Source organism: Oncorhynchus tshawytscha, linkage group LG05, assembly GCF_018296145.1.
Source record: "Oncorhynchus tshawytscha isolate Ot180627B linkage group LG05, Otsh_v2.0, whole genome shotgun sequence".
Taxonomy (NCBI): Eukaryota; Metazoa; Chordata; class Actinopteri; order Salmoniformes; family Salmonidae; genus Oncorhynchus; species Oncorhynchus tshawytscha.
The window spans coordinates 69,726,489-69,743,274 of NC_056433.1; the positions used below are offsets into that span (position 1 = coordinate 69,726,489).

The 16,786-nt window shown below is 43.9% G+C and overlaps 1 protein-coding gene across 3 annotated transcripts in view; it reads left to right on the plus strand.

The window, feature by feature from the left end:
• The first annotated feature begins 1,018 nt into the window (after nt 1–1,018).
• Nucleotides 1,019–16,786, plus strand: part of LOC112251285 (CMP-N-acetylneuraminate-beta-1,4-galactoside alpha-2,3-sialyltransferase) — a 75,484-nt gene continuing 59,716 nt past the window's right edge. For 2 of the 3 annotated variants that reach the window (XM_024422191.2, XM_024422192.2), the window contains exons 1-2: nt 1,020–1,262; nt 1,705–1,852. In XM_024422191.2, coding sequence (XP_024277959.1) covers nt 1,735–1,852 — 118 coding nt within the window. In that variant the 5' untranslated portion in view covers nt 1,020–1,262; nt 1,705–1,734. Of the gene's footprint in view, nt 1,263–1,704; nt 1,853–16,786 lie in introns of all 3 variants that reach the window. The other variant, XM_024422194.2, reaches the window with a different exon arrangement.

A 16,786-nucleotide genomic window follows, 5' to 3' on the forward strand; every position in this document is an offset into this window, starting at 1 on the left:
CTAAATTCAAATATTGGTGGTGTTTTCAGTAGTTAGCTTTTTTTTGCCATGTAGCTGTGTAGCTAACTACTGGAACTGCACAGAACTTTTTTTTGCAAAAATAAAATATGGGTTAAGTTGGCAATAATTCTTTGTATCAGACCTGCCTAATTCTCACTTGAAACAGTTTTTAATATGCTAAATCACACATTCGCTTAACATCTGTCTCCTGAGTGTGTTCTTGCTATTTGTATTCTAAGACATTTCAGATTTAGATATGGATAATTTTTCACAAAGTAGTTGGATGTAGTGAGCTACTTTTACAAAGTAACTAAACTATCATTTTAAAGTGTATCTTTAGTGTAGCTTAACTTCTTCCAGTGTGAAGTAATTGGTAGCTTGGTAAACTATATTTTCAGTAACTCCCATTGTTTGTATACTAGCAAACCCCACAGCTCAGCCCAAAACAGGATTTACACATACTGTTGGTGAGGATGTTTGGAAGGTCAGTGAGTGCTTAAATTTAACACTGAAGAATATAGCAGTTTGTGTGTTGGCTGATTATATTTGCAGTTGTGCTCCCCTTCCCCAAGTTCATCTCTTATTACCTTAGCTACACACCATCCATCGTATCAGCTAGTGATCTACCAGTACACTAACAGCTTTTATGTCTCATGCTCATGTCTCATGCTGAGGCTGCATACCATAGTGACATTAGTCCTTGCCCACACCTTACAGCTGCTCTGACATCGACAATATATAGGGGTTGTACCTCTGGGGTGCACTAGCTCTCACACATGTTCAATGTCAACTTTGTCTTTAGCAAGCATCTGTCACGTTTCAGAATACAAAATACAAAATCCTTTAATAAACGTATAACAGTTGTGATGTAGCCTACTTCTGCCCTCTGATTTGTAATGTTTATCCAATTGTAATTTGTATCAAATGCATTATTAACGTTGCAACATTGTAGTTACTTTCCACCCACACAACCAGTTACATTGTAGCGGAGTGGCCCTGATTTGGCGTATTACAGATGTTCCCTTCCTATTCTGTCAGTGTTGTGTGTGCAGCTGGTGGTGGTGGTGCTGCTGCTGTACAGTGACAACTATTGCCTTTTCGCGAGCTCTGCATCCACTCGCAGCTGGATAAACATTTTGAATTGACAGGTGGTAGATAGATAATTAGCTTGGAAATAGAAAAATGGAAGATGTCTTTTAACTAGCTAGCTGTGCAGGCTCATAAGTCTTCGGGGACACGAATCATCTAAGTAAACGTTAACGGTAAGGACAGCTAGCCAGCTAGCTAACGTTAGCTATCCTATATCATGTAACCTGCCATACTTCATCGCCTAGCAGAATGTGATCAAATGTAAATTGCCTGTTTGTTAACAGTATCGACAAACCTGTGCACTAAATAGCTTACTTGTGTCGTGATTCGGCTCACCGTAATGCTATCAGCTTGCTAGCTAGCAAAACTGCTAGCAAGCTAGCTACTTGATAGCCATCAAGTTGGCTACCATGGTACACGGCAGGTGGTGCCAGGCAGGGAGGTCTGGTGGAATTTCTGTGCTAAAGAACTAAACCACCTGCTATTCAGTTCTCTTCTATTCTCATATATTATGTTATGTTCTAGTATTTCTACTATTGTATACAAAGTACATTTTCTTTATTGAAATGGAATGTATCCAATCTCTGATGAACCATCAGTCCCCTTCTTCAACAGTGTGTATGGTACCATGTACAGTAGGAGGTGATGAGAGTCATGAAGCCAACCCGTCACCTGCTCCTGGTGCTCTGTCCCATGCTTGTCCTGGGTTTCCTCTACTACTCCTCCGGGAGACTGCACCTGAGGGGCTGGGGACAGAAATCATGTAAGTACTGTAAAACTATGGTATAACAAGTCCTAAGTACAGTAGCAACTTAATACCCATGTCCAATCAGCCTGGTTTAACAGGTGATTGTATTACCCATGCTTAGAATCATCAGTCATGATGATGAGGAATGCATTAATGAGCTAATGGCATGACTAAATATGGAGGCTGTGAGCCTGTGAGAGCACAGAGTCAAAATAAAGGGAACAAATCAAATCAAACTTTATTTGTCACATGCGCCGAATACAACAAGTGTAGACCTTACCGTGAAATGCTAACTTACAAGCCCTTAACCAACAGTGCAGGTCAAGAAGAGTTAAGAAAATATTTACCAAATAAATTCAAGTCAAAAATAATAAAAAGTAACACAATAACATAACAATAACGAGGCTATATACAGGGGGTACCGGTACCGAGTCAGTGTGCGGGGGTACAGGTTAGAGGTCATTTGTACATGTAGGTAAGGGTGAAGTGACTATGCATAGATAATAAACAGCGAGTAGCAGCAGTGTACAAAACAAATGGGGGGTCAATGTAAATAGTCCAGTGGCCTCTAAAGGAAGGTAACTCTTATTTTTATCCACGTATTTCTAGATTTCCTTTTCCCTTCTAATGTGATAATGATTATAATTGAACAAACCTTTACCAAACTTTTCCTCTTCACCCAACAACATGTTTCATTGGAGCAAATGTAAATGCATGTTGTTGTTAAGCACAATCTGCTTCTTACCAGATGGGGGAGCTAAGAGACAGGCTATGTGTTTTGGGACTCTGGAAGATGTATATTAGGCATATTAATATGTAAATAGGCTGCATCACAGATTTGTGCTGAGTGTGCAGCCAATTTAGATTGCAGTGGTGACCACATATGGATTGAAACCAGAAACCGGACATGAGGGCCACGGAGGCTACTTGGAGTTGCAAAACTGTATTTTTCTGAATGACTTTACATTATGCTAATCAAGAATTGATTTGATGTGACTATACTCTATACACTCTGTCCTTTTCAGTTGTGTTTGTTGTTCCCAGAATGCTTTAAAGCTCCAAAGGCTGTTTGTTTACAGTCATTAGCAATGAACTGACATATTTTATCACACCATGTAGTTATGCTAAGTAGACACTAGGCAGGTTACCATTGACCCATGAAACAAATACAGTGGGGAGAACAAGTATTTGATACACTGCCGATTTTGCAGGTTTTCCTACTTACAAAGCATGTAGAGGTCTGTAATTTGTATCATAGGTACACTTCAACTGTGAGAGACGGAATCTAAAACAAAAATCCAGAAAATCACAGTGTATGATTTTTAAGTAATTAATTTGCATTTTATTGCATGACAAGTATTTGATACATCAGAAAAGCAGAACTTAATATTTGGTACAGAAATCTTTGTTTGAAATTACAGAGATCATACGTTTCCTGTAGTTCTTGACCAGGTTTGCACACACTGCAGCAGGGATTTTGGCCCACTCCTCCATACAGACCTTCTCCAGATCCTTCAGGTTTCAGGGCTGTCGCTGGGCAATACGGACTTTCAGCTCCCTCCAAAGATTTTCTATTGGGTTCAGATCTGGAGACTGGCTAGGCCACTCCAGGACCTTGAGATGCTTCTTACGGAGCCACTCCTTAGTTGCCCTGGCTGTGTGTTTCGGGTCGTTGTCATGCTGGAAGACCCAGCCACGACCCATCTTCAATGCTCTTACTGAGGGAAGGAGGTTGTTGGCCAAGATCTCGCGATACATGGCCCCATCCATTCTCCCCTCAATACGGTGCATTCGTCCTGTCCCCTTTGCAGAAAAGCATCCCCAAAGAATGATGTTTACACCTCCATGCTTCACGGTTGGGATGGTGTTCTTGGGGTTGTACTCATCCTTCTTCTTCCTCCAAACACGGCGAGTGGAGTTTAGACCAAAAAGCGAAATTTTTGTCTCATCAGACCACATGACCTTTTCCGATTCCTCCTCTGGATCATCCAGATGGTCATTGGCAAACTTCAGACGGGCCTGGACATGCGCTGGCTTGAGCAGGGGGACCTTGCGAGCGCTGCAGGATTTTAATCCATGACGGCGTAGTATGTTACTAATGATTTTCTTTGAGACTGTGGTCCCAGCTCTCTTCAGGTCATTGACCAGGTCCCGCCGTGTAGTTCTGGGCTGATCCCTCACCTTCCTAATGATCATTGATGCCCCACGAGGTGAGATCTTGCATGGAGCCCCAAACCGAGGGTGATTGACCGTCATCTTGAACTTCTTCCATTTTCTAATAATTGCGCCAACAGTTGTTGCCTTCTCACCAAGCTGCTTGCCTATTGTGCTGTAGCCCATCCCAGCCTTGTGCAGGTCTACAATTTTATCCCTGATGTCCTTACACAGCTCTCTGGTCTTTGCTATTGTGGAGAGGTTGGAGTCTGTTTGATTGAGTGTGTGGACAGGTGTCTTTTATACAGGTAACGAGTTCAAACAGGTGCAGTTAATACAGGTAATGAGTGGAGAACAGGAGGGCTTCTTAAAGAAAACTAACAGGTCTGTGAGAGCTGGAATTCTTACTGGTTGGTAGGTGATCAAATACTTATGTCATGCAATAAAATTCAAATTAATTACTTAAAAATCATACAATGTGATTTTCTGGATTTTTGTTTTAGATTCCGTCTCTCACAGTGTGCCTATGATAAAAATGACAGACCTCTACATGCTTTGTAAGTAGGAAAACCTGCAAAATCGGCAGTGTATCAAATACTTGTTCTCCCCACTGTAGGTGGGAAAAGGAATACCTAGTCAGTTGCACAAGTGAATGCATTCAACCGAAATGTGTCTTCTGCATATAACCCAATCCCTCTAACGGGGATCGGCAACTTATTAATGTGCAATTTGCCTAATTTATTTTAATTTGATTTTATTTCACCTGTATTTAGCCAGGTAGGCTAGGTGAGAACAAGTTCTCATTTGCAACTGCGACCTGGCCAAGATAAAGCACAGCAATTCGACACATACAACAACACAGAATTACACATGGAATAAACAAAACATAGTCAATAATACAGTAGAACAAAAGAAAACAAAAAAGTCTATATAAATGAGTGCAAATGAGGTAAGTTAAGGCAATAAATAGGCCATGGTGGCGAAGTAATTACAATATAGCAATTAAACACTGGAATGGTAGATGTGCAGAAGATGAATGTGCAAGTAGAGTTACTGGGGTGCAAAGTAGCAAGATAAATAAATAAATACAGTATGGGGATGAGGTAGATACATGGGCTGTTTACAGATGGGCTATGTACAGGTCCAGTGATCTGTGAGCTGCTCTGACAGCTGGTGCTTAAAGCTAGTGAGGGAGATATGAGACTCCAGCTTCAGTGATTTTTGCAGTTCGTTCCATTCATTGGCAGCAGAGAACTGGAAGGAGAGGTGACCAAAGGAGGAATTGGCTTTGGGGGTTACCCGTGAGATATACCTGCTGGAGCGCGTGCTACGAGTGGATGCTGCTATGGTGACCAGTGAGCTGAGATAAGGCGGGGCTTTACCTAGCAGAGACTTGTAGATAACCTGTAGCCAGTGGGTTTGGCGACGAGTATGAAGCGAGGGCCAACCAACGAGAGCGTACAGGTCGGAGTGGTGGGTAGTGTATGGGGCTTTGGTGACAAAACGGATGGCACTGTGATAGACTGCATCCAATTTGTTGAGCAGAGTGTTGGAAGTTATTTTATAAATGACATCGCCGAAGTCGAGGATCGGTAGGATGGTCAGTTTTACGAGGGTATGTTTGGCAGCATGAGTGATGGATGCTTTCTTGCGATATAGGAAGCCAATTCTAGATTTCATTTTGGATTGGAGATGCTGAATGTGAGTCTGGAAGGAGAGTTTACAGTCTAACCAGACACCTAGGTATTTGTTTGTTGTTGTTGTTGTCCACGCAAGTCAGAACCGTCCAGAGTAGTGATGCTGGACAGGCGGGCAGGTGCGGGCAGTGATTGATTGAATAGCATGCATTTAGTTTTACTTGCATTTAAGAGCAGTTGGAGGCCATGGAAGGAGAGTTGTATGGAATTGAAACTCACCTGGAGGTTAGTTAACACAGTCTCCAAAGAGGGGCCAGAAGTATACAGAATGGTGTCGTCTACGTAGAGGTGGATCAGAGAATCACCATTAGCAAGAGCGACATCATTGATGTATACAGAGAAGAGAGTCGGCCTGATAATTGAACCCTGTGGCACCCCCATAGAGATGGCCAGAGGTCCGGATAAAAGGCCCTCCGATTTGACACATAGAACTCTTATCAGAGAAGTAGTTGGTAAACCAGGCGAGGCGGTCATTTGAGAAACCAAGGCTGTCGAGTCTGCCAATAAGAATGTGGTGATTGACAGAGTCGAAAGCCTGGGCCAGGCCGATGAATACGGCTGCACAGTAATGTCTCTTATCGATGGCGGTTATGATGTCGTTTATGACCTTGAACGTGGCTGAGGTGCACCCATGACCAGCTCTGAAACCAGATTGCATAGCGGAGAAGGTACGGTGGGATTTGAAATGGTCGGTAATCTGTTTGTTAACTTGGCTTTCGAAGACCTTAGAAAGATAGGGTAGGATATATATAGGTCTGTAGCAGTTTGGGTCTAGAGTGTCACCCCCTTTGAAGAGGGGGATGACCGCAGCAGCTTTCCGATCTTTGGGAATCTCAGACGATACGAAAGAGAGGTGAGGCTAGGCTAGTAATAGGGGTTGCAACAATTTCGGCAGATCATTTTAAAAAGAGAGGGTCCAGATTGTCTAGCCCGATTGATTTGTTGGGGTCCAGATTTTGCAGCTCTTTCAGAACATCAGCTATCTAGATTTGGGTGAAGGAGGAATGGTGGGGGCTTTGGCGGGTTGCTGTGGAGCGTGCCGGGCTGTTGACCGGGGTAGGGGTAGCCAGGTGGAAAGCATGGCCAGCCGTAGAGAAATACTTCTTGAAATTCTCAATTATAGTGGATGTATCAGTGGTAACAGTGTATCCTTGCCTCAAAGCAGTCGGCAGCTGGGAGGAGATGCTCTTATTCTCCATGGACTTATAGTTTCCCAGAACCTTTTTGAATTTGTTCTACAGGATGCAAATTTCTTTTTTAAAAAGCTGCCTTAGCTTTCCTAAATGCCTGTGTATATTTGTTCCTAACCTCCCTGAAAAGTTGCATATCACGGGGGCTATTCGATGCTAATGCAGAACGCCACAGGATGTTTTTGTGCTGGTCAAGGGCAGACAGGTCTGGAGTGAACCAAGGACTATATCTATTCCTAGTTCTACATTTGTTGAATGGGGCATGCTTATTTAAGACGGTGAGGAAGGCACTTTTAAAGAATAACCAGGCATTCTCTACTGATGGGATGAGGTCAATGTCATTCCAGGATACCCCAGCCAGGTAGATTAGAAAGGACTGCTCGCAGAAGTGTTTTAGGGAGCGTTTCACAGTGATGAGGGGTGGTCATTTGGTCACAGACCCATTACGGATGCAGGCAATGAGGCAGTGATCGCTGAGATCTTGATTGAAAACAGCAGAGGTGTATTTGGAGGGCGAGTTAGGATGATATCTATGAGGGTGCCCGTTTTTACGGATTTGGGGTTGTATCTGGTAGGTTCATTGATAATTTGTGTGAGATTGAGGGCATCAAGCTTAGATTGTAGGATGGTCGGAGTGTTAAGCATGTCCCAGTTTAGGTCACCTAGCAGCACGAGCTCAGAATATAGATAGGGGGCAATCAATTCACATATTTTGTCGAGGGCACAGCTAGGGGCAGAGGGTGGTCTATAGCAAGCTGCAACAGTGAGAGACTTGTTTCTGGAAAGGTGAATTTTTAAAAGTAGAAGCTCGAATTGTTTTGCTACAGACCTGGATAGTAAGACAGAACTCTGCAGGCTATCTTTGCAGTAGATTGCAACACCGCCCTCTTTGGCAGTTCTATCTTGGCGGAAAATGTTATAGTTAGGGTTGGAGATTTCAGGGTTTTTGGTGGTTTTCCTAAACCAGGATTCAGACACGGCTAAGACATCCAGGTTGGCAGAGTGTGCTAAAGCAGTGAGTAAAGCAAACTTAGGGAGTAGGCTTCAAATGTTAACATGCATGAAACCAAAGCTTTAACGGTTACAGAAGTCAACAAATGAGAGCACCTGGGGAGTGGAGCTAGGCACTGCAGGACCTGGATTAACCTCGACATCACCAGAGGAACAGAGGAGGAGTAGGATAAGGGTACGGCTAATGGCTATACGAACTGCCCTTCTAGCACGTTCGGAACAGAGAGTAAAAGGAGCAGGTTTCTGGGAACGATAGCATAGATTCAAGGAATAGTGTACAGACAAAGGTAAGGTAGGATGTGAGTACATTGGAGGTAAACCTGGGCATTGAGTAATGATGGGAGAGATATAGTCTCTAGAGACGTTTAAACCAGGTGATGTCATCGCATATGTAGGAGGTGGAAGAACATGGTTAAGGCATATTGAGCAGGGCTAGAGGCTCTACAGTGAAATAAGACAGTAATCACTAACCAGGACAGTAATGGACGAGGCATATTGATATTAGAGAGAGGCATGCGTAACCAAGTGAACATATGGGTCCAGTGAGTGGTTGGGCTGGCTGGGGACATGGCGATTCAGACAGTTAGCAGGCCGGTGCTAACAAGCTAGCAGTTAGTTGGCCGGGGCTAACAAGCTAGCAGTTAGCAGACCGGGGCTAGCAAGCTAGCTGTTAGCAGATTAGGTTAGCAGCAAGCAGTTAGCAGGCCGGGGCAAGCAAGCTAGCAGTTAGCAGACCGGGGCATGCAAGCTAGCAGTTAGCAGACCGGGGCTAGCAAGCTAGCAGTTAGTAGGGGCTAGCAAATTAGCAGAAGGGCCTTTGGGGGACGTCGGGTTGGAGGTAAGTCTGTTTTTGCCTCTTCGTGCGGTGACGTCGATAGACCAGTCGTGGATTAGTAGGGTTCCAAGTAGCTCTAGGTAGCTAGCAGGCCGCGGTTAGCAGAATGGACCTTCAGTGGATGTCGCGCCTGAGGGGCCTGTTGGATTCCTCAGGCAGATTATGTCGGTATTCCAGTCGTAGAGGATCGGCGTGGTTCTGTGCCCTGTACCGGCAGTAGAAGGGGTCCAGATATTGTAGCCCAGGAGTGGGCTTCGGTGGTAGCCCAGGAGCCCTAGCCAGGCTAGCTTCAGGCTATTTGGTTCTTGCTCCAGGATGGAAACGCTAGCCAGGAGTAGTCACCCAGGGTTGCGTTTAGCTAGTTGCAAAGATCCAGATGAAAATGTTCAGAGTTTGCAGTAGGAATCTGGGGATATGGAGAGAAAGAAATAGGTACATTATGCTCTGGTTTGCGTCACGTTGTACAAACTGGCGAGAGCTTTCCGAGCTAAAGGTTCGCTGATGACCGCTTAGCAGTGGTTTCCTGACTGCCATCAGACTGTTAAACAGCCACCACTAACATTGAGTGGCTACTGCCAACACACTGTCAATGACACTGACTCTACTCCAGCCACTTTAATCATGGGAATCGATGGGAAATGATGTAAATATATCACTAGCCACTTTAAACAATGCTACCTTATATAATGTTACTTACCCTACATTGTTCATCTCATATGCATACGTTGATACTGTACTCTATATCATCGACTGCATCCTTATGTAATACATGTATCACTAGCCACTTTAACTATGCCACTTGGTTTACATACTTATCTCATATGTATATACTGTACTCGATATCATCTACTGTATCTTGCCTATGCTGCTCTGTACCATCACTCATTCATATATCCTTATGTACATATTCTTTATCCCCTTACACTGTGTATGACAGTAGTTTTTTTTGGAATTGTTAGTTAGATTACTTGCTCGTTATTACTGCATTGTCGGAACTAGAAGCACAAGCATTTCGCTACACTCGCATTAACATCTGCTAACCATGTGTATGTGACAAATAAAATTTGATTTGATTTGATTTGATTTGATAGCTGGTAGGTAGTTAGCTGGCTAGCTTCAGTTGAGGGATTCCAGATCAGAAGTAAATAGAAATACTTTATAAACAGATCCATGCCACATTGGGTGAGGCGGGTTGCAGGAGAATATTTAGAAGTTGAGGTTTAGGAAAATATTTTTAAAAGATATGCGAAGATATATACAAGGGACACGACATGACAAAGACGTCTGACTGCTACGCCATCTTGGATTTTGTTGTGTCCATTATCCTAAGTGGATAATGGAAACACTTCAACTAATGTGTTGCTATTTAGCACTAGTTCTTTTTTAGGTGTGATGTCATTACGTCCAGGTGTTTTTATCAACACAAGACAGTTGAATGGAAATGCACCACAGCAGGCAACTGTCACATATATCTTCTATGCAAACTTTCTACATTTCGACCAAAAATCCCTGGACAAGGTAATGGAAACATAGCTAGTAGAACTGGTGCTTCTTCTTCTGTCTATCAGAAGACATTATTTTGTGTATTTTATTTGTGATGGAAAGCTTGAATAACTTAGATTTTTCATGCAATATTGTGTCTGCCCTACTCTTTCAAAGCATAAACACAAGCGGTGTTGGAGTCAAGCATTAGCTACAGTGCTTTCAGAAAGTATTCACACCCCTGAGTTTTTTTCAAATTTTGTTGTGTTACAAGGTGGGATTAAAATGGATTTAATTGTCATTTTTTGTCAACGATCTACACAAAATACTCTAATGTGAAAGTGGAAGAAAAATTCTAACCCTTGTAAGAAATATATGAAAAATAAAACATTACTCAAATCAAATTGTATTGGTCACTTGCACATATTTAGCAGACGTTATTGCGGGTGTAGCGATATTCTTGTGTTCCTAGCTCCAACAGTGCAGTAATATCTAACAATTCACAACAACACACAAATCTAAAAGTAAAAGAATGGAATTAAGAAATATATAAATATTAGAACCAACAATATCGGAGTGGCATTGACTAAAATACAGTAGAATAGTATACAGTATGTAAACATTATTAAAGTGGCCAGTGATTCCATGTCTACGTATATAGGGCAGCAGCCTCTAAGGTGCAGGACTGAGTAACTGGGTGGAAGCTGCCTAGTGATGGCTATTTGGCCTTCTGATGGCCTTCGTCACCACACTGTCTGTATGGGTGGACCATTTCAGATTGTCAGTGATGTGTATGCCGAGGAACTTGAAGCTTTCCACCTTCGCCTTGCTTCTCTCGACTGTTTACTGAAGTCCACGATCAGCTCCTTTGTTTTGTTGACGTTGAGGGAGAGGTTATTTTCCTGGCACCACTCCGCCAGAGCCCTCACCTCCTCCTTGTGGCTGTCTCATCATTGTTGGTAATCAGGCTTACTACTGTTGTGTCATCTGCAAACTTAATGACTGAGTTGTAGGCATGTGTAGCCACCCAGTCATGGGTGAACAGGGAGTACAGGAGGGGTCTGAGCACACACCCTTGTGGGGCCCCTGTGTTGAGATTCAGCAAAGCGGAGCTGTTGTTTCCTACCTTCACCACCTTGGGGCGTTGGGGCGGTAAGCAAATTGAAGTGGGTCTAGGGTGTCAGGTAAGGTGGAGGTTACATGATCCTTAACCAGCCTCTCAAGGTACTTCGTGATGACATAAGTCAGTGCTACGGGGCGATAGTCTTTAGTCTTTACTTTAGTGCCTTATTCCAAATAGGGCGCATGTTTTGGAATATTTTTATTCTGTATAGGCTTCCTTCTTTTCACTCTGTCACTTAGGTTAGTATTGTGTAGTAACTACAATGTTGTTGATCCGTCCTCAGTTTTTTCTTATAACAGCCATTGAACTCTGCAACTGTTTTAAATTCCCCATTGGCCTCATGGTGAAATCCCTGAGCGGTTTTCTTCCTGTCCGGCAACTGAGTTAAGAAGGATGCCTGTATCTTTGTAGTGACTGGGTGTATTGATACATCAGCCACAGTGTAATTAATAACTTCACCAAGCTCAAAGGGATATTCAATGTCTGTTTTTTTGTGTGTTTTTTTTTCAATAGGTGCCCTTCTTTGCAAGGCATTGGTAAGCCTTCCTGGTCATTGTGGTTGAATCTGTGTTTGAAATTCACTGCTCGACTAAGGGACCTAACAGATAATTGTATGTGGGGGCTACAGAGATGGGTAGTCATTCAAAAATCATGTAAAAAGGCAAAGTATTATGTCAATGCAACGTATTATGTGACTTGTTCAGCACATTTTTACTCCTAAACTTATTTAGGCTTGCCATAACAAAGGGGTTGAATACTTATTGACTCAAGACATTTCAGATTTTCATTTTTAATTAATTTGTAAAAATGTCTAAAATCATAATTTCACTTTGACATTGAGGTATTATGTGTATGCCAGTGACACAAAATATAACATTTAATCAATTTTAAATTTAGTCTGTAACACAATAACATTTGGAAAAAGTCAAGGGGTGTGAATACTTTCTGCAGACACTATATCTAGCTTCAAACAGATTCAACTTGATTCACTGAAGCATTCAATGACATTTGTCTCAGTGTTAAAAAGCTGTTGTGCTCCACTGAACATAACCTGGGTGTCTTTATTGTAAAGTTTCTAGTTGGTACTGTTGGTGGTACAGGGCAATGTTTTCCTCTTTGCTGTCTTTCACCTGTCGTTCATTTGTACCGTCACATTCTCCAGTGAAAACATTCTGGGGGTTACTGTACACAGACATGTCAATGCTTCACCTGGCTCAGTAAACACAAAATTACTGTGTGTGCATCCCAAATGGCACCCTATTCCCTATATAATGCACTACTTTTGACCAGGGCCCTGGTCATGTCTTTACCTCAACCTAAATTTTGGCAAGGCTCATTTTCAAATAATGATTATACCGTTAAATAATATTATTCCAGCCTGAGCTTTTCTGTGTAATAAAACAATGGTTCAACTTTATTCCTATGCAATTACAGGATTAGGCTAACATACAGTACAGCGTTACTACACAGGTATAGAGCATTAAAACATGAACTGTTTTGTTGAGTTTAATTATTAAAGACACCCTATACCTCCATGATTGTTTTTAAAGTTACATGTTTAGGCTAAATGTCTTACTCATGAGAAACAAGAATAACAATACTCTTCTCTTTCATTCTATTTTCCCTCTCCTCTCAGTCTGTCAACTAGCACTCAAATTTCAAAGCAGAAAATGATTCTTGTACCTCAGGCATATCAGCATTTGCTAGCAATTTGGGAGAGATGTTTGTTCACCGATCTTCACAGATGAAGATTGTGTTTCACTAAAGGGATGGTGGAGCCAAGCGTAATTCTGGACAGCTGCCTGTTCTTAGCCAACCTGAGTCCAGACTTGATTTGAAAATAGACCATTATGTAAAAACTAAGTAAACGTTTAGAGATGAGTGCATTTAACCTTTCTCCGAGTCTTTAAGCTTTTTGGCAGACAAGCCAAAGAAACAAAGTTGAGCAGACTAACCCAGCTGTGGCCTAACATCCTCAAACAACAGATCTTGTGAGATCAACTCAACAACCTCACAATCCCTCTCCTGATTTTACGGTACATGTACGCCAACCCCTATTTTGTTCTAGCAGCTTGTTCTACATCCTACTACTAGGTCACATTCCAAGCCAGGCCACGATCACTGCCAGGTCATCATGTTATGTGAGGTTCTAAATCAACTAAACGTAATTTAGGCTTCTAAGTCTTGAGTGGATTCTTGGCCCCAACGTGTAATGGTTGCGTGTCAGAGATAAACACTAGGCAAGCCCTGGAGCTGTTGTCAGAGGACAGACTAGGATCCCCTAGCAACATCATAATTCACACGGGCACAAATGACCTGAGAGCCCAGCAGGAAAGGGTGGCAACAGCACTCAAGGGAGTGATTGAAAAAGCTTCTTCTCCACCCTGCTACCACGAACAGACTTTCAATCTGCCGCCATACAGCAGGTGAATGCAAGCATTTCGCGAAACTGTGCCTCAAAACCGAATGTCTACCTGGCCCACCACTCCACCCTGGACTTGGAAAAGCCTTGTCGACCAGGTCCACCTCTACAAGGCAGCAATCCCAACTTTTGTCAGGACCCGAAGGACGTCACCCTCAACCGTAGCCCCAGCACCTCACACAGGAGCAAAAGAGCAATGGACACCCCGCCCAGACCACCGAGACCCCCTCTCAGACCAGCAAGATCCCCTCTCGAAGGACCTGAACCGAGAGAACCCATGCCAAGAGGACCTACACCCAGACCACAGCCTCACCAGCCACACCCCTACCTGCTAAGACCACCCCAAGCAAACCCTGGCCAAACCCTATATAGGCCCCCCATATGAGACCTATGCCCCTTCTTCCCACCCCATGCCCCCCGCCCCTGCGGAAAGGACCTCAACATGACAGCAGGACATATGCCCAGGCCGTGAGCAGAGCAACAGGCCCAACCCCCACTATTACACCCGCTCAAGCCCCATCCTGCGACCTAAGAGGTATGTATCAGATGTTAAACACGCTCTGCTCACACCTACTGTGATGGTCCAGGCCTAAACCACACAAAAACAACACTAGACACTATGGAACACAAATATTTTACTATCTCATCCTGGAATATACAAGGTCTGAGGTCATCTGCCTTTGGCTTAAAGAGCAGAAACCCAGACTTCATCAAAGAAATTGGAAATACAGACATTGTCATCCTACAAGAAACATGGTATAAAGGAGACAAACCCGCTGGTTCCCCTCTAGGTTACAGAGAGCTGGTAGTCCCATCCACCAAACTACCAGGTATGAAACAGCGAAGAGACTCAGGAGGCATGCTAATTTGGTATAGACTGGGTTAGGTCTGCTCTATTAAAAAAACAGGAACATTTTACATCTGGCTAGAAATTAATGAGGAAATTATCTCAACAGAGAAAAATGTCCTTATGTTAAATGTCCTTGTGTGTTACCTATATCCCCCCCAATAGAATCCCCATACTTTAACGATGACAGCTTCTCCATCCTAGAGGCGGAGATCAACAATTTCAGGCCCAGGGACATGTACTAGTCTGTGGCTACCTAAATGCCAGAACTGTACAATAATCTGACTCCCTCAGCACACCGGTGGACAAACACCTACCTGGAGGTGACAGCATTCCCTCCCCCATATGCCCCCCTAGACACAACTATGACAACATAACCAACAAAAACGGGTCACAACTCCTGCAACTCTGTTGGACGCTGGGTATGTACATAGTCAATGGTAGGCTTTGAGGGGACTCCTATGGTAGGTACACCTATAGCTCATCTCTTGGCAGTAGTACTGTAGACTACTTTATCACTGACCTCAACTCAGAGTCTCTTAGAACATTCACAGTCAGTCCACTGACACCCCTATCAGATCACAGCAAAATCACACTCTACTTGAACAGAGCTATGCTCAATCATGAGGCATCAAAGCCAAAGGAACTGAATACTATTAAGAAATGCTATAAATGGAAGAGAAATAGTGTGGAAACCTAACAAAAAACATTTAGGCAACAACAAATTCAATCCCTTCTAGACAATTTCCCATACAAAAGGTTTCAATGGAATAATGAAGGTGTAAACTTGGCAGTAGAAAACCTAAACATTATATTTCACCTCTCAGCTTCTATATCAAATCTAAACATTTCAAGCAGACAACCTAAGAAAATGAATAACAATGACAAATGGTTTGATAAAGAATGCAAAAACTGTCACGCCCTGATCTGTTTCACCTGTCCTTGTGCTTGTCTCCACTCCCTCTAGGTGTTGCCCATCTTCCCCACTTATCCTCTGGGTATTTATACCTGTGTTTTCTGTCTGTCTGTGCCAGTTCGTCTTGTTTGTTCAAGCCAATCAGCGTTTTGTGTCTCAGCTCCTGCGTTTTCCAGTTTCTCTTTTCTCGCCCTCCTGGTTTTGACCCTTGCCTGTTTTGACTCCGCGCCCGCCTGCCTGACCACTTTGCCTGAACCTGAGCCTACCTGCTAACCTGTACCTTTGCTCCTACTCTTGATTATCGACCCCTGCCTGCCTTGACCTGTCTTTTGCCTGCCCCTGTTGTTATATTAAACATTGTTACTTCACACAGGCTGTACTTGGGTCTTACCATGATGCCTGATATTATGAACTAGCCATGACTGACCCAGCACACTTGGACCAGTTCCGCAACGCCATCTCCTCCCAAGGAGCCACCATTGGTAAGCACGAGGAGTTTCTTTGTGATCTGATGGAAGGGTTCCAGGCCGTGGCCGAACGTCATGACCTAGCCTTGGACGCATTGCGGGAGCAATTCCATGGGTTGCCTACTAGGCAGCCTACCACGACGGTAACCTCCCAGCCCCTCTGTAACCCGGCTGGTAGCAGCGCCGTCACCCCGATTACCTCCCCCAGAGCCCTACGATGGAGATTCCAGAACCCGCCGGGCCTTTCTCTCCCAGTGCTCTCTCTCTTTTGAGCTGCAGCCTTCTTCGTTCCCCTCGGACCGCTTGAAGATAGCGTACATTATTACGGTCATGTCCAGGAGGGCACTAGCCTGGCCACGGTGGTGTGGGAGCAAGAATCCGCCGTCTGCCTCAGTCTGAAGGTATTCGTGGCGAAGGTGAGAAAAGTTTGAGGCTCCGGTGTCCAGGAGAGAGGCTGCCCGGAAGTTGCTTCGGCATGACACCCTCAGTGTGGCAGACTATGCGGTGGAGTTCTAGCAGTGGAGAGTAGCAGCGGAGAGTACCTGGAACCGCTGTTTGACATTTTCCTGCACAGATTATCGGAGGAGGTAAAGGATGAGCTGGCAGCCCATGAACTACTGACGGATCTCAACTCGCTCATCGCTTCAACCATCCGGATTGATGGTCGGCTACGGGAACCTAGGAGGGAGAAGCGGTCCGATTGCGTTCTCAGGGATCTCACCTTGCAGCTGATGAGTTCCCAGCGTCTTTGACCCGAGAGGATCCGAGCATACCCTAGTCCTCCATGAGCCCCCGGAGACTGCCA